At 40.9% G+C, this 19,606-nt stretch overlaps 1 protein-coding gene across 1 annotated transcript in view; it reads left to right on the top strand.

Moving 5' to 3' along the window:
• Positions 1 to 19,606, top strand: part of grm4 (glutamate receptor, metabotropic 4) — a 238,550-nt gene that overhangs the window by 194,591 nt on the left and 24,353 nt on the right. Inside the window, exons 7-8 of the mRNA XM_062997427.1 lie at positions 10,135 to 10,271; positions 12,535 to 13,470. Of these exons, the coding sequence (XP_062853497.1) occupies positions 10,135 to 10,271; positions 12,535 to 13,470 (1,073 nt within the window). The remainder of the gene's footprint in view (positions 1 to 10,134; positions 10,272 to 12,534; positions 13,471 to 19,606) is intronic.

Below are 19,606 nucleotides of genomic sequence, written 5' to 3' on the forward strand. Positions count from 1 at the left end.
TCTTTCGACCTTAAAAAAATTCTAGAAGGTGGTTTGGCAATTGCTAATTGACCCCAGGTGTAAGTGGGTAAAAGGGTTAGTGTGTGATGCATTAGAATAAATAGACACTTGTTTCAGGGTGGTTTATTGCTGATGATCTAATGACTACTTATTCAATACTCATAAAAACATACAGTAAAAGTGTGATTGGTGGGTTTGTTCTTTATTCGACATGAATTCACTTATACAGTACTGCAATGTCCACAGTCATGTTCATTCCAAAATGCACATTGACATTTAATGTAGCACTGAGATAGTATGTTACTATTTAAACTGGTCTAATTTTTGCTTGGAGTGGCAAAATGGCTCAGTGGGTAGCACTGTCGCCTCACAGCAAGAAGGTCCTGGGTTTGATTCCCAGATACAGCAGTCCGAGTCCTTTCTGTGTGGAGTTTACATGTTCTCCCTGTTTCTGTGTGGGTTACCTCCAGATGCTCTGGTTTCCTCCCACAGTTTAAAGACATGCAGTCAGGTTAATTGGTGATACTAAATTCCCCCTAGGTATGAGTGAGTGTGTGTGTTTGCCCTGTGATGGACTGGTGACCTGTCCAGGGTGTTTCCTGCCTTTCACCCAGTGAATCTGACCCAATGCGACCCTGAGTATGGTTAAACCTGAGTGGTGGTAAAACAGACAATGACAATGCTGAGGTACACTAAAGCTAGTCAACTGTAAATGCAAACATCAGTGAGCAATCACAGCTCAACCATAAAGAGGGGGGTCATACAAGGTCACAGAACAGAATTACTATATAACAAATAGTTAGAAAGAACCTGTCTTTACTTGTAACACTGACTGCCAAGTTCCAAATTGCCTCCTAGCATAAGAACTTATAATGATTTGTATTGAACACACAGTTAAGATCACCATGAATGATGCCCAACATTGGCTAAGTGGCCAAGTGATGCAAAGCACAATGTTGTTGGGCTATTGAGTGGTGGAAATTCATTTGCTTACATTAGCATCTGGTCTTCTAACACAGTGGCTGCACAGAAAGAAACAATAATTAGAGATTGCTACAAAAGCAATAGAAACACTGCTTCCATTTCCAACACACTTCGGGTGTTATTGTCTCCTATCACCCCTAGGTGGGAGCATCTCTTTGCAGCGAAAAAACCTCAGGTTTCCCACTGATTTTCCATAATTGTTATTCTATTTTAAATCCCCCCGCCCCAGCCTGTCCGTGAAATTATGTCTTATATGAAACCGGTCCATGGTGCAAAAAAGGTTGGGGATTGCTGACCTAACAGAGTAGTCTGCTTACTATAATGGCAAATGTACAATAACCGGGCACTCCTTCCTATTAATGAATTTGTGAGTTTTAGCCAAACCAGTTGCTAATTAAAAAAATGGACATCGTTTTGGAAAGGCACTTACAGCATGACAGCATGCTACAGCTTGTTCCGGCATGACTGTTCCCCTGTGGTTAAAGAAGGTCCAAAAAAACATGGTTTGGTGAGTTTGGTGTGGAGAAAATCCAATGGCCTCAAAACAGCCAAAATCAAACACCTCTGGAGGAATTAAATGTTGGTTGTGAGTCTTTCTTTGGATGTGGGTCATCTCATTCAACACCATTGCATGACCTCACAAATGCTCTTTTGACTAAATGGGTACAACATTTGCAAAAAGCCTTCCCTGAGGAGTCTTGGCTGTTATAACCTTAGTCAGGTGTCCACATCAGTTCTGGCCATATAGTGGAACATTTGTCCATGCAGTAAATACTAATGTGCAATGATGCAGCTTGGGTGCTCAGTAGAACTGTTTTTGGAATAATAGCCCTCCATATAAGAGTATGTGGTGTTCCTGTAGATTTGGGGATATTCTAAAAGCTGTACTGTTGCCCAAGTATGTTTCTATGAAATCAATTATTAAAAAACAAATAAATAAAGAAATCCAGCATCGACTAACTGTAATATACATTTGCCATCTTGCATCCTCTAGCTTAATAGGATGACCACATATGCATCAGTGAAAATATACCCATATACCCCTCCTCCAATCATGTGCAGCATTGGGTGTAAAAGCCCAGCAAGGATTGAGTGATAGAAAACTAAGCCAAACATGAACACTGCAAACAATTGCTTGTGCTGCTCCTCAGCACACATGGCTGCTCAGGGATTTGAGAGGCTGGGGAATGGGGTTAGACACGGGCAGGTGCTTTGAATACAGATAGCTTAGCTCAAAGGTTAAAGCTAAAGATTGGCAAAAAAAATTGGCACAGGCTGACAATTAAACCAGGATTCATCTGGGGGATGTGGCAGCATTGTTATCCTGTCTCATTCTCTCTTTTCTATCAGTAATCCCGGTGAAAATACGTTCGCACTTGGTGAACGGCATGGTGGAATTGTATTGTATGATGTGTAAACAATGTCTGTCTGTAATAACTGTTATAATCATAGATTTAGTAAAAACAATAACATCAGTTAGGGGTTAAGTGTACACTTTGGATTAAAACATCAAAAGTGCAGCAAATGGTTAGGGGTCAGTTGGGGATGCATGTTTCTCACTGACTTTTGCTCAAAATCAGATAATATCATTGTCACTACACTATTAAGCAAACTTTGTTAAAAGAAACACAGAGTAATCTCCAGTTCATATGATACATATTTCCAAATAAACGGGGACATTTTGTAAAATGTAATAAACAACAATCTGGGATTTGTTAATTCTCTTAAACCCTTTTTTTTTTAACTAAAAGTACACAGAAAAAAGATCTATTGCATTATGTAAATAGAAACAAACTCCCTAATCTTTTCATAATATTATGTACAGTAGATGGTGAATGGTGAATTTAATAATAATGATTAGATTTTTTTTCAATTTATTTATGCATTATCTCCCTTTTTCTCCCTGACTGCTGGGGATCCTGATTGCATTCAAGTAGGGTATATTTGCCTGCTCCATGCCACTTACGACGTGTGCGCAGTCCTCAAGCCCTTCTTTTTCGCCCATGGTTTGGTGGTTTTGCTCATGAGGCTCATCCATTTCTGCACAGGTGCATTGGTCTGCTAACCAGGGTCTTTAAACAGTGTTTGAAAACCCCACCCACTAAGTCCGGCCTTTTCCCACCCAGCAGACTTGGTGGCCAGGTTTGTGCCCGCTAGAAGACCAACCGGTAGCAGAGCCAAATTTTGCATGTTTATATATATACAGTCGAATCCGGTTAATCGGACCACATCGGGACGCGATCGTTTTGGTCCTAATAACCGGCTGGTCCGATTACACGAACATGCCCTATGTTACAAGACGGGACGTGCTATAATTTATGTAACATATTAAATGTTTATTAAACCTTTATTGTGCGATATACTGTACACGTATAGCGAACGTACAAACAAGAACTACTGTTGCTTACGAACTTTGTTCATTGAAAAATAAATTTGCAAACAAGTTTTTCGAAACGATCTACAACACAGTGTATAGGTACTCAGCATGCAAAGCATAATAAAAAAAAAAGTTCTTACTAAAGATGCAGATGGATCCAATAACCACGCTGCTGGCTACTGGGTGCTTCGTTGTGGGAAAGAAAGTGGTGGGCGTGTTCACCTCCCGCTGGTTTTGCTCTTGTCAACACAACTTTTCGGATTTCCTGACCTTTGATAAAAGCATAAATTCTCCCGGGGAGCCCAGGAATCCTCCCATATCTCGCTGACCCGCTTTGCATCCGCTCTAAGTGGCGACTTGTGGCTTCTTTTTCTTATTCGCTCTTACGTTCTTTGGTCCGATTAAACGGAATTTTGGTCCAAATAAGCGAATAACATTACACGTACATAATAGGATTTGTTTCGGTACTTTAGGATTCGGTCCGAATAAGCGGCTGGTCCGATTAACCGGTGGTCCAATTAACCGGATTCGACTGTATATATACAGTGTATCACAAAAGTGAGTACACCCCTCACATTTCTGCAGATATTTAAGTATATCTTTTCATGGGACAACACTGACAAAATGACACTTTAACACAATGAAAAGTAGTCTGTGTGCAGCTTATATAACAGTGTAAATTTATTCTTCCCTCAAAATAACTCAATATACAGCCATTAATGTCTAAACCACCGGCAACAAAAGTGAGTACACCCCTAAGAGACTACACCCCTAAATGTCCAAATTGAGCACTGCTTGTCATTTTCCCTGCAAAATATCATGATTTGTTAGTGTTACTAGGTCTCAGGTGTGCATAGGGAGCAGGTGTGTTCAATTTAGTAGTACAGCTCTCACACTCTCTCATACTGGTCACTGAAAGTTCCAACATGGCACCTCATGGCAAAGAACTCTCTGAGGATCTTAAAAGACGAATTGTTGCGCTACATGAAGATGGCCAAGGCTACAAGAAGATTGCCAACACCCTGAAACTGAGCTGCAGCACAGTGGCCAAGATCCTCCAGCGTTTTAAAAGAGCAGGGTCCACTCAGAACAGACCTCGCGTTGGTCGTCCAAAGAAACTGAGTGCACGTGCTCAGCGTCAGGACACAGGACACAGGACACATCCAACTGCTGTCTTTGAAAGATAGGCGCAGGAGTGCTGTCAGCATTGCTGCAGAGATTGAAAAGGTGGGGGGTCAGCCTGTCAGTGCTCAGACCATACGCCGCACACTACATCAAATTGGTCTGCATGGCTGTCACCCCAGAAGAAAGCCTCTTCTGAAGTCTCTACACAAGAAAGCCCGCAAACAGTTTGCTGAAGACATGTCAACAAAGGACATGGATTACTGGAACCATGTCCTATGGTCTGATGAGACCAAGATTAATTTGTTTGGTTCAGATGGTCTCAAGCATGTGTGGCGGCAATCAGGTGAGGAGTACAAAGATAAGTGTGTCATGCCTACAGTCAAGCATGGTGGTGGGAATGCCATGGTCTGGGGCTGCATGAGTGCAGCAGGTGTTGGGGAGTTACATTTCATTGAGGGACACATTAACTCCAATATGTACTGTGAAATACTGAAGCAGAGCATGATCCCCTCCCTCCGGAAACTGGGTCACAGGGCAGTGTTCCAGCATGATAATGACCCCAAACACACCTCTAAGACGACCACTGCTTTATTGAAGAGGCTGAGGGTAAAGGTGATGGACTGGCCAAGCATGTCTCCAGACCTAAACCCAATAGAACATCTTTGGGGCATCCTCAAGCGGAAGGTGGAGGAGCGCAAAGTCTCGAATATCCGCCAGCTCCGTGATGTCGTCATGGAGGAGTGGAAAAGCATTCCAGTGGCAACCTGTGAAGCTCTGGTAAACTCCATGCCCAGGAGAGTTAAGGCAGTTCTGGGAAATAATGGTGGCCACACAAAATATTGACACTTCAGGAACTTTCACTAAGGGGTGTACTCACTTTTGTTGCCGGTGGTTTAGACATTAATGGCTGTATATTGAGTTATTTTGAGGGAAGAATAAATTTACACTGTTATATAAGCTGCACACAGACTACTTTTCATTGTGTCAAAGTGTCATTTTGTCAGTGTTGTCCCATGAAAAGATATACTTAAATATCTGCAGAAATGTGAGGGGCGTACTCACTTTCGTGATACACTGTATATATATATACAGTGTATCACAAAAGTGAGTACACCCCTCACATTTCTGCAAATATTTCATTATATCTTTTCATGGGACAACACTATAGACATGAAACTTGGATATAACTTAGAGTAGTCAGTGTACAACTTGTATAGCAGTGTAGATTTACTGTCTTCTGAAAATAACTCAACACACAGCCATTAATGTCTAAATAGCTGGCAACATAAGTGAGTACACCCCACAGTGAACATGTCCAAATTGTGCCCAAATGTGTCGTTGTCCCTCCCTGGTGTCATGTGTCAAGGTCCCAGGTGTAAATGGGGAGCAGGGCTGTTAAATTTGGTGTTTTGGGTACAATTCTCTCATACTGGCCACTGGATATTCAACATGGCACCTCATGGCAAAGAACTCTCTGAGGATGTGAGAAATAGAATTGTTGCTCTCCACAAAGATGGCCTAGGCTATAAGAAGATTGCTAACACCCTGAAACTGAGCTACAGCATGGTGGCCAAGGTCATACAGCGGTTTTCCAGGACAGGTTCCACTCGGAACAGGCTTTGCCAGGATCGACCAAAGAAGTTGAGTCCACGTGTTCGGCGTCATATCCAGAGGTTGGCTTTAAAAAATAGACACATGAGTGCTGCCAGCATTGCTGCAGAGGTTGAAGACGTGGGAGGTCAGCCTGTCAGTGCTCAGACCATACGCCGCACACTGCATCAACTCGGTCTGCATGGTCGTCATCCCAGAAAGAAAGCTGACGCACAAGAAAGCCCGCAAACAGTTTGCTGAAGACAAGCAGTCCAAGAACATGGATTACTGGAATGCCCTGTGGTCTGACGAGACCAAGATAAACTTGTTTGGCTCAGATGGTGTCCAGCATGTGTGGTGGCGCCCTGGTGAGAAGTACCAAGACAACTGTATCTTGCCTACAGTCAAGCATGGTGGTGGTAGCATCATGGTCTTGGGCTGCATGAGTGTTGCTGGCACTGGGGAGCTGCAGTTCATTGAGGGAAACATGAATTCCAACATGTACTGTGACATTCTGAAACAGAGCATGATCCCCTCCCTTCGAAAACTGGGCCTCATGGCAGTTTTCCAACAGGATAACGACCCCAAACACAACCTCCAAGATGACAACTGCCTTGCTGAGGAAGCTGAAGGTAAAGGTGATGGACTAAACCCAATTGAGCACCTGTGGCGCATCCTCAAGTGGAAGGTGGAGGAGTTCAAGGTGTCTAACATCCACCAGCTCTGTGATGTCATCATGGAGGAGTGGAAGAGGATTCCAGTAGCAACCTGTGCAGCTCTGGTGAATTCCATGCCCAGGAGGGTTAAGGCAGTGCTGGATAATAATGGTGGTCACACAAAATATTGACACTTTGGGCACAATTTGGACATGTTCACTGTGGGGTGTACTCACTTATGTTGCCAGCCATTTAGACATTAATGGCTGTGTGTTGAGTTATTTTCAGAAGACAGTAAATCTACACTGCTATACAAGTTGTACGCTGACTACTCTAACTTATATCCAAGTTTCATGTCTATAGTGTTGTCCCATGAAAAGATATAATAAAATATTTGCAGAAATGTGAGGGGTGTACTCACTTTTGTGATACACTGTATATATATATATATATATATATATATATATATATATATATATATATATATATATATATACTTGTATATATATATATATATATATATATATATATATATATATATATATATATATATATTAGCCTATGTATATGTATATATATTGCCAATGATCAGGATTTGGCAAAAAGTTCTGAGCCATGACTTTTCTTCGCTTGTACAGACTGAGCCTCCTTTTATACCCAACCATGATGCCATCACCTTACCAAATTATCTTGTAAAATGCTGCAGGCATCAAATTCAAAATTTAGTTTATATTTACAAAATAAAATTAAGTTGGTCATTAAAACATTAAAGGTTATTTCCTTTATACATTTGTCCATTAAATAAAAGGTTTAAAAGAAAATTATTTCACAGATTCCTGATTCCCATTTTTGCTGAAATACAATTTGTACCTCTATGATCTGAATTGATTTTATTGTAGGAATCATATGTGGCCTTCATTACTGAGTCATAAACACTTCTAATTTCCTTTACATGAAAGCACAACCTGTGTTTCCATTGGTAATTTATTACAGTTTTTATGTGCTCATAGCATGAAAAGAAATACAATTACAACAGGGCTTACAAAGATTAAATGTCACCCTCCGCAACAAAAACACTGCCTTCCTAATCATCACTAAACACAGTAATAATAGAACTCAGTTAAGCTTAATTGCACTGCAGTTCACATGCGTAGCAATTCTTTAAACTAGCAGAGGAAGCTGTGCATGCTTTCTGTTCTTAAGCCTTTATACGTCTTTGTACTAATAACCACACAAAACACACGGTAGCTCTTCTGTACTCAGAAATAAATACTTAAATGTTATTAAAGACTTTTATTTTAAAGCATGCTGGGAAAAGCTACTGAACTGTTGCTAATTAAATTCTAACTCTAGGCCACTATTTAAAACAGCTTAGTGATTTTCAGTCACAAAACTTTTCTTTTATACTGTTTGTATTTGGCAACATTCAGGGAAATAACAGAAATACAGATGGGAAAAATAAGGTGTTTATTTAATAGTTTTTTTTCAGTACAATAATGGCCCTTAATTTACACACATATATTCCTTTGTACATTCTTTTATTCATTGTCTGGTTTACCACCGCTTTACCCTATTAAAGTCTATCACAGGGCAAACACACACACACACACACACACACACACACACATACCTAGAGAGATTTTGGTATCTTCAATTAACCTGACTGCATGTTTATGGATGGTGGGAGGAAACCAAAGCTCCCAGAGGAAACTCATGCAGACACAGGAGAACAGAAAAGACCCAGACAGCTCCACCTGGAAATTGAACCCAGGACCTTCTTGCCGTGAGGCAACAGTGCTACCCACCGAGCCACCGTGCCAAACTGATTTTGTTCTTTAAAAAAAGGAGGATTGATAATTGGTGCCCTGTTTATGGTATATCTGCATTGAGCCCAGTGTTTATCATGGAAAGTGGACTTGAAAAAAAATACATAAAAGCCAAAACTCTCTCTTAAATACTTAATATGAACCAAAAGACACCTGAATCACCAAGGTACATCTTTAAAATCTGCACACAAGCATTTAGATCAATCGGAACAATAATCACATAAAACAAAAACTGTTTGTTGCTGTTTGGCATTAATTCAGCTTGTCATGTTTAGATGGGTTGTGAGAGTAATCCTAAAAACACAGCTGGAAGCATCATGATATGGGACTGCTTCACTAAACACAATACTGAGATATTGTCACACTGCCTGCGGTTCCTGATGATACCGCTGACTGTAATGAGGAGAACTGCATTTCCCAGGATTCAGTGGGTGATCATGTGGTACAAGCAGCCAATCAGACAGCGCAGCGGAGTCTGCGTCACCAACTTACTAATGAACACCTGAAGCCAATTTATGAATGAGTATATAAGCGTGATTGCAACAGATATTTCGCAAGGTATTGCCAGTTTCACTCTGCCTACTGGGCGGTTTGCATGTGTACAAAAATTCATTTTATTTTTGCTTTATTTTTGTGACATTGTCCACTTTTATTTTTGAGTGGTTAAAAAAAAAATGCAAGTTAATCTTTGTAACCAATTAGGGCTAGAACAAGATAAGAGGGGCGGACACACACAGAGATGTTGTTTAACAAAGTTTAATAAGAACAAAACACAAGAGAAGTTAACATACAAGACCAGACACAAACACAGGAACTAAGCTAAATGCTAACCTAAATGCTATGCTAATCACTAAGCTAACGCTAATCTAAACATACAGGAAACATATACCCTAAGCTAACACGAACAAGAACTTGACAAAACCAAAATCATTAGAATTGTTACAAGACAATTGGATACGTGACAATCTCCTGACTGCTTGTGTTACTTTAGTTTCGCCCCAAGCAGGATTCGAACCTAGGGCGGAAAAATATGCAGGATGCGCTCTGCCCAGTGCCCACTGCGATACTCAAACAGTGGAATAAATAACAGGTTGTTATGCTGATATGCCTGCGCCCACACTGCGTTACTAAGACTAAAAGTAAATACTACTTAAAATAATAACCAAATGCTTTCTAATTCCCATGGTAGCAGCAGTTTCCTTCTGTTTTATACATATCGGCCTGTCTCAGTCTAATCTGCAGCATTTCTCTTCCATTGATAAAAATATGGAACATAGCGTGTCCCGAATCAGTTCAATATGGAACGTTACGTTTAGTTTCCAAATAAGGAACGATTCCGTATTTTATGGGTCGGTTGGCAACCCTACCACTTGGTAGCCACTGGTTTACATTCCAGTGCCCTCCTGGGGTCAGTGGTTAAGTTACTGGACAAGTTGCCACTGTTGGCCCTTAAGTATCAATTACTCAGACTGTATACACTCATAATTGTCTGTTTAATGCAAAAGCTTTAAACAACTTTGCATTTGGTCATTTTATGAACATTTTTATGAACATTTTTGCATGTTTCTGCTTTCAGGGATAGCTGGCAACCCAGTGCAGTTCAATGAGAACGGAGATGCTCCTGGTCGTTATGATATCTATCAGTACCAGATAAATAACACAACTGCAGAGTACAAAATCATTGGCCAATGGACGGACGAGCTTATCCTAAATGTAAGCCTTTTATTTTAACCTAATCCAGAATAAATATACAGATTTCTTTTTTGGTTGGGAAAATGTATGTTTGTAACCCTTTATAATGTGTGGTCTAATCTTCATCCAAGTCCTAATAATAAAGAAACACATTCTGTCTATACTAATGACACTGAAAAACCTTTGGTGTATGTACACCAAAGTGTATGTAACCTCTGAGTTAGCGAGTTAGCAACTCAACCTCTGAGTTGGTCTCCAGTCTTAAACTTTTAATGAATTACCAACAATAACAAGATCCTTAGCTAAACTTTATAATTGATAAAAGTTTCAAATAAAATACATTCTGTGAAGATCCTTTTCTTCTGTGGCACGACTGTGAGCTTTTAAAGACATGGTTTAACAAGTTCTGTGTGAAAGATCTGGAGTGGTCAGCACACAGCCCTGACCTCAACTCTATTTACCAAACTTGACATGAATAGAAATACTGATTGCAAGCCAGGCCTTTTAGTCCCGCATCCGGCCCTGACTTCACAAATGCTCTTTTTACTCAGTGGACAGAAATTTCTACAGAAACACTCTTTCTGTGAGAAGTTTTTGTGAAACACTTGCAAAGCAGGATTTTAAAGCTGCTAAATGCTGTTAAATGGACAGTGGTAGCCTAGTGGGAAGAGTTTTGGGCTGTCAGTCAGAAGATTGTTGGTTCAAATCCAGGCTGCTATGCAGCCACTGTTGGGCCCTTGAGCAAGGCCCACAACCCTGTCTGCTCCAGGGGCTCAGTACCATGGCTGACCCTGTGCTCTGATGCCTGAAAAAAAGGATTTCATTGTACTGTATATGTATATATGACAAATAAAGGCATTCTTCTATTCTCTTATGGAATAGAATGTCCAAATTTGTATAGTCATCTCAAGTTGTCACATTTATTTGTATATCACTTTTTACAATACACAAAGCAACAAAGCAACTTTACATTCCATTTCATCTAATGTAGTTATCTAGGAATCATAATGACCAGTGTTAGACAATTTTCAAATTCGTAGCTACACTGGTTAGCTTGATGCACCTGTCACTAACCTCATGTTTACAATGTGAACGTCAGTAATAAAGTAGAAAAAAGAGAGCCGCTCAGGTGGCGCAGCGGTAAAACACACGCTGTTCACCAGAGCTGAGATCTCGAATACATCGTATCCATTCTCAGAGCACGGAGATGGGGAAGGAGTGCGGTAGGGGGTGTGGCCCTCCGTGCACAGCGCTGTACCGCACTGTGCTCATCAAGTGTAGGTGATAAGATGTTTGATTAAAGTGTGCTAACTCTGCAAGGCTAAAATCACAATGGGGGTTATGATCAAAATGCCTTTCCAATATACTCACTCATCACTCACTTTCTAAACCTCTAATCCAGTTAGGGTCGCTGGGGGGTGCTGGAGCCTATCCCAGATTTTCAATGGGCGCAAGGCACACAGTAACACCCTGGACCGGGTGCCAGCCCATCACACATACACACACCCATTCACCTATAGGGCAATTCAGTGTCTCCAATTAACCTGACTGCATGTTTTTGGACTGTGGGAGGAAACCGGAACTCCCGGAGGAAACCCACACAAACACAGGGAGAACATGGGGCAGTTGTAGCCTAGCGGTTAAGGTACTGGACTAGTGAGCAGAAGGTTCCTGGTTCAAACCCCACCACTGCCAGGTTGCCACTGTTGGGCCCTTGAGCAAGGCCCTTAACCCTCAATTGCTTAGACTGTAAGTCGCTTTGGATAAAAAGCGTCTGCTAAATGCCAAAAATGTAAATGTAATGTAAACATGCAAACTCCACACAGAAAGAACCCAGACCGCCTCACCTGGGGATCGAACCCAGGACCTCCTTACTGTGAGGCGACAGTGCTACCCACCGAGCCACTGTGCCGCACCTTTCCAATATACTGATTGAAAAATACCACTTACTAGCCTTGCTTATTTTTAGGATTTGTTCCAGTCCATATTTTACAATGGCAGGACCCCCTCTTCCTCACCCCCTGTAGATTCCCCCCAGTGTTCAGTTCATGGCTATGGCCTTGTAACTCTGTATGTCAGCTGTGAGGAGTGGTGGAGAAAACATTGTGGTTTAGGACTGGGTAAAGTTTGCAGGAATTTAGGGAACAACAAAATGTAAATGGGTTGTAATAATTATCAACAATATGTGATGATACTGTAACTATCACAGTCAATACAGATTTTTGAGTAAACCTTTTTTCTAGTTACTCACATGTGAATAATAAGCAATATTTGTGCCTCACAGATGCCAGAGATTCAGTGGCCAGGTGGCGTGAGGCAGGTACCATCCTCCATCTGCAGCCAGCCCTGCAAACCAGGCTGGCGCAAGAAGGTTGTGAAGGGGATTCCCTGTTGCTGGCACTGTGAGCGCTGCGACGGATACCAGTACCAGGCCGACCAGTTCACGTGCAAAATGTGTCGCTTTGATTTGTGTCCCAACAAGAACCACACAAGTTGCCAGCCAATACCTATCATCAAATTGGAATGGAGCTCACCATGGGCCGTCATACCTGTTCTCATTGCCATCATGGGCATCATGGCCACCTTGTTTGTGGTGGTCACCTTCGTACGCTACAATGACACCCCGATCGTGAAGGCGTCAGGACGAGAGCTTAGCTATGTCCTGCTGACAGGCATCTTTCTTTGTTATGCGACTACGTTCCTGATGATTTCTGCCCCGGATGTTGGGATCTGCTCACTCCGGCGCATATTTTTAGGTCTGGGAATGAGCATCAGCTATGCTGCTTTGCTCACGAAGACCAATCGAATTTATCGTATTTTTGAGCAGGGTAAGATGTCTGTAAGTGCCCCACGGTTTATCAGCCCAGCTTCTCAGCTGGTGATCACCTTTAGTCTGATCTCAGTTCAGCTATTAGGGGTGTGTATCTGGTTTGTCGTGGACCCTCCTCAGGCTTTTGTGGACTACGAGGACCAGCGCATGGCAAACCCGGAGCTGGCACGAGGAGTGCTGAAGTGTGACATCTCGGATTTGTCGCTAATCTGCCTGCTGGGGTACAGCATGCTGCTGATGGTCACATGCACAGTCTATGCCATAAAGACACGTGGAGTACCAGAGACCTTCAATGAGGCTAAGCCTATTGGTTTCACCATGTATACCACCTGCATCATTTGGCTGGCCTTCATACCTATTTTCTTCGGCACATCGCAGTCCACTGAAAAGGTAGGAAGTGTCTTTGAATTTACAGTATATATAATTTTTTCCAACTAGGGTCCAGGGTGTTTCTGTGCGCTCATTGAGGGTTGGGATAGGCTCCAGCAACCCCTACGACCCTGATTAGGATAAGCTGCTTAGAAAATAAGCAAGTGATTGAGAATCCTGGAACAATTAAACTAATTAATTAATTACATTAAGCTAATTTAAATATTCACAAATCTGTGAATTAGAACCAATTGTATGTCCCCTGTCATCCCATAATGACAGGCCAACTGTTTGAAACATAAAGCTTAACATCCACAATGTGGGCTTTGTCCCAAATCCAGTAACTGTAGGTAGTGTGTAGTTTGTAGGTCTTGTACAGTATTCATTGTAAGCCATACCAAAGTTAGCAACAAGCTATCTAGTTAGGTAAAAAAGTACAGTGGTACCTTGAAACTTGACATCCATTGGGTCTGGGACTGGTGTCGAGTTTAAAAGCTGTTGAGTTGAGTTTCAAGGTATTTTTTTTACCATAAGGATGTGTGGGAAACCTGTTAATGTGTTCCGTGGTCCTGTGGAACTGCGTATATTTTAGGCTAATGTAAAATAATGGGGTTGTTTTGACTCTTATATACTTAAAAACACTGGAATACAATTGAAAAACAGTTAAACATCAATATAAAATACAATAAAACCTGCACTTTACTCCTTTATTGTTTCCTTATGCTTCTTAATCATGGAGATGCTTGATCTTGGAATACTATATTCCTTAGCAAGCTCAGTAATTCACATGAGAAGAGACAAAACCACTTTTGTGCTGACTGTGCCATTATTTCCATAGAGTGTAGCGGTGCACAAAGCTTAACGTGACTTATTGTACTAAAACAACAAGCAAGGAATTTCATTAGTGGAGAGAACTTATGAGCAGTAATAATTAAGAGAGATTTAGTGTTCCTGTTTCGTTCTTTTAATACATTATATCACATGTATTGTCAGCTATTTAGCCTGGTAGGCATAAGTCACATGTAGAAATAGTGAAATTATTATGCTGCCTTTAAATTGACATTCTTTGCATTCATCAGAAATTGCATAGATGTGCACTGATGCTGTGTTTCTGTGTGGAATTATATATTTTTGCCAAACGTGCCTCTTGAACCACATATAATGTACTCTATAGCAGTAACTTATTTTTAAGTGACACACATTATGTTCTAGATTTTCTTTTTGTACAATCTGGTCCCACTGTGGTTTACAAGATGTAACATAAAGCCTCCACAAGTGGGCGTTCCCATAGAAGTTCATTTGGTGTTCATGTGCCTGTTAAAATTTGTTTATTTAAATATTATTATTTTTCTCTGCAACTCATTTTTTTTGCCTTGTGACCCTTGACTCTAAAGCATTAAAAAATGAGTAACGACACTGCGACACTCAGGCAACGCTGCAGTCTGCTGAGCTAGCCCACATCTCAGCTGTGCCATTGCCTGGCTGGGCACCCACACAGACACAAGTGACTGTGTTTGAGGGAACAGTTAAAGGGGATCCTAATTGTAGCCCCTGCTGTTTTATTCATTATAAATGCATTATCATGTATAAAACAACAGTATGTTATTAAGTTTCAAGTTGATGTTGTTCCTTTATCTCCATTTCTATCTCTAATTGGCTGATAAATGAAAGTTGATACCTGGTAAACTTTTTTGATGCATAGTGGAATGTCATTTTAGCGCTTTATCATGCCAACAAAGGTATTTCTCACTGAATTTATCAGATTCACGGATTTAAAATAATAATAATAATAATTAAAGAGTTAAAAAGGTAAAAAAAAACAGTTATTTTCATAGTCACTGTTTAAATTCTTTGTTTGATTTACACTGCATTTATAGGTTATTATCACAATATATACTGGGGGACAGTAATGATAGTAATTATTTATAGGTAACATGAGCACATAGCTGACTTATTAGTAGCAAAAATCTGAGAGATTTTAAGGTTTAAATTTGTAATGGCTATTTAAATATTAGATTGGATGGATTATTTGTGTAGACAGAGAACAGTTACTTCTGAAGCCCAAGATAATTCTACAGATCAAAGATAATCCGTCTAAAGGGCTTTCATTGTTTAATCATTTAGAGTTTAGGAACACTTGGAACCAATACTGTTTCTGACCAACCCTGCACTTACCATGATTAACAAATTTGGCAATAGTAGTTTCAACAAATTCCAAGTGAATACAGCCTAAGTATCATAGTCTGCATTTATGGTATTACATTCTCATATCTTCATATAAGATATAATGTAATCCAAACATAAAGCTATGGCAAAGTAGTTTGGTATTAGCACACATTAGCACACCGCTAACAGACCAGCAAGAAAGCAAGCTGGCTAACTAGCTAGCATTAGAGTTGCTTGAGCGCACATCAGCATGTGCCGTGGCTGGGAAACTGACAGCCAACATGCCAAATTTTATATAAAACAGATTTTACTTTTAAAGCTTTTATTTACATTAGTAGATTAATTTATTAATAGCCAAATGTCAAATATTCCAGTACCATCATTTTATTTAAGTAATGTAAACACAAGCTAGGCTAAATGCACAGTTTGTAAGCTTCATAGATAGGGTGGCCAGCCGTCCGGCTTTAGGTCGGGCAGTCCGGTTTTTCAGCTGCCAGTCCTTCGCCCATGCAACGCTAGGACGGACACTTAAAAATTCTCCTTTGGAATGAACTGGTTACATTTTTTATCAATATTATCTGTCATTGGCTCAGGTACATGTCAAAACAAATGCTCGCCCACCACTGGCCAATCGCAGAAGGTCCACCCTCTAAATGCTAGTCTGTGATTGGGTGGTTGAATTTCGCTCTGTTCTGCATACACCTCTACTTGAGTCAATTAGTAAACTTTTGGAGGCGGTGAGGAACAGACTTAAATATCAAAAGTAGACACAACATGGTGAGTAAAAGTCATTTGTTATAGAATTCTTGCTTAAATTGGTCAAAAACTCTGTTATATGGGTTATGGTTTCATTCCCCCTGTTCCTGGTATCCTCCTTTTGGGGTGTAATGTCCTCCTTTTTGTGACTATGAATGTGGCCACCCTATTCATAGACCTTGTCATTCTTTATTATTAAAAATAAACATAAATAAAATGTTGAATGTATGAAAATAGAGTTCACTACCAGAGCAACTGAATAAAATAAGTGCACAGAAAATCTACTGCTATGTTTTTATCTCTAGTGAACTTGAGGCAAACATGAGCTGTAACGTTTTAGCTTTTGATCAGCATATTAACATAGACATTTGCACTTGGAAAACAAGAGGCTTCTCCTCTGCTAATTGTGTGCTGCGTCTGCAAAGATAAAAGACGCTTTGAAAACTGCAAGGACATTGAACCTAAGCTTTTTGTAGATGATGTAAGCCACTGATGTAACGCTGCACTTCTACTTTTAATAAGAAGTGCAGGTCCTACTGTCAGGAGGATTTACTCAGATTCCACCACAAACTATTGGATTACCACTAAAATGTAAAACTATCATGCCAATACAATAAATACTTTGCCAAAATCCAGACAGAAGTATTTACTTAAATCTCTGATCAGCTGAACAGGGTTAATGATCAAAGCAAGAGTGATCAAAGGCTGTACTGAAGTGCCCCGTGAATACGTACAATAAAAACACCCGTGCATCGTCCATTTTATTATAGCAGTCCAATTACTAATAATTTAAAGTTAGCTCACAAAGAGCACAGATGAACACGAGTGCAGTTTGTGCACAATATATTCAGCTGTTAATGGAATAGTAAACAAACCTTAACTGCATTTATACTTTTAGCAAACTATCTTTTACAGAGCTACACACACTTCAAATAAACCTCACTGATCATCAGTATGACTGCATCTGTTTTGGCATTTGGTTTTAATCTAAACTTTATTATATATAACTTATTAGTTTTACGCTAGGGGGCGGCATGGTGGCTCCGTGGGTAGCACTGTCACCTTACAGCAAGAAGGTCCTGGGTCCTATCCCCAGGCGGGGCGGTGCGGGTCCTTTCTGTGCGGATGCATGTTCTCCCCGTGTCTGCAGTCAGAATAATTGGAGACACTGAATTGCCCTGTAGGTGAATGGGTGTGTGTGTGTGTGTATGTCTGCCCTGCGATGGATTGGCGCCCTGTCCAGGGTGTTACTGTGTGCCTTGCACCCATTGAAAAGCTGCGATAGGCTCCAGCATTAATTAATTGGATAAGCGGTTAAGAAAGTGAGTGAGTGAGTTTTACGCTACAATGCTAGACCATAATCACAAAATACAAGGGTTCTTCAAATAGTTTCCACACTTTTTTCAAAAACTCTATTTATTAAGAATTTTTAGAAACAAATGACATCACTTTTGTACATTGTCACCTTCCCTTGCAATGCATTTTTCCAGCGTCAAACCAACTTGTTAATGCCATCAGAAAAATTTTTTTTGGTTGAGCGCGTACCCACTGATGCACCACTAGTGATGGGTTGTTCGCGAACGATCCGATTCTATTGAACGGCCCATTAAAATGAACGAAAGGAACCGAGTCGTGCCTCTGGGAGCCGTTATATATATATATATATATATATATATATATATATATATATATACAGTGTATCACAAAAGTGAGTACACCCCTCACATTTCTGCAAATATTTTATTATATCTTTTCATGGGACAACACTATAGAAATAAAACTTGGATATAACTTAGAGTAGTCAGTGTACAACTTGTATAGCAGTGTAGATTTACTGTCTTCTGAAAATAACTCAACACACAGCCATTAATGTCTAAATAGCTGGCAACATAAGTGAGTACACCCCACAGTGAACATGTCCAAATTGTGCCCAAAGTGTCAATATTTTGTGTGACCACCATTATTATCCAGCACTGCCTTAACCCTCCTGGGCATGGAATTCACCAGAGCTGCACAGGTTGCTACTGGAATCCTCTTCCACTCCTCCATGATGACATCACGGAGCTGGTGGATGTTAGACACCTTGAACTCCTCCACCTTCCACTTGAGGATGCGCCACAGGTGCTCAATTGGGTTTAGTCCATCACCTTTACCTTCAGCTTCCTCAGCAAGGCAGTTGTCATCTTGGAGGTTGTGTTTGGGGTCGTTATCCTGTTGGAAAACTGCCAGTTTTCGAAGGGAGGGGATCATGCTCTGTTTCAGAATGTCACAGTACATGTTGGAATTCATGTTTCCCTCAATGAACTGCAGCTCCCCAGTGCCAGCAACACTCATGCAGCCCAAGACCATGATGCTATCACCACCATGCTTGACTGTAGGCAAGATACAGTTGTCTTGGTACTTCTCACCAGGGCGCCGCCACACATGCTGGACACCATCTGAGCCAAACAAGTTTATCTTGGTCTCGTCAGACCACAGGGCATTCCAGTAATCCATGTTCTTGGACTGCTTGTTTTCAGCAAACTGTTTGCTGGCTTTCTTGTGCGTCAGCTTCCTTCTGGGATGACGACCATGCAGACCGAGTTGATGCAGTGTGCGGTGTATGGTCTGAGCACTGACAGGTTGACCTCCCACGTCTTCAACCTCTGCAGCAATTCTGGCAGCACTCATGTGTCTATTTTTTAAAGCCAACCTCTGGATATGACGCCGAACACGTGGACTCAACTTCTTTGGTCGACCCTGGCGAAGCCTGTTCCGAGTGGAACCTGTCCTGGAAAACCGCTGTATGACCTTGGCCACCATGCTGTAGCTCAGTTTCAGGGTGTTAGCAATCTTCTTATAGCCCAGGCCATCTTTGTGGAGAGCAACAATTCTATTTCTCACATCCTCAGAGAGTTCTTTGCCATGAGGTGCCATGTTGAATATCCAGTGGCCAGTATGAGAGAATTGTACCCAAAACACCAAATTTAACAGCCCTGCTCCCCATTTACACCTGGGACCTTGACACATGACACCAGGGAGGGACAACGACACATTTGGGCACAATTTGGACATGTTCACTGTGGGGTGTACTCACTTATGTTGCCAGCTATTTAGACATTAATGGCTGTGTGTTGAGTTATTTTCAGAAGACAGTAAATCTACACTGCTATACAAGCTGTACACTGACTACTCTAAGTTATATCCAAGTTTCATGTCTATAGTGTTGTCCCATGGAAAGATATAATGAAATATT

Source organism: Trichomycterus rosablanca, chromosome 6 (assembly GCF_030014385.1).
Source record: "Trichomycterus rosablanca isolate fTriRos1 chromosome 6, fTriRos1.hap1, whole genome shotgun sequence".
NCBI lineage: Eukaryota > Metazoa > Chordata > Actinopteri > Siluriformes > Trichomycteridae > Trichomycterus > Trichomycterus rosablanca.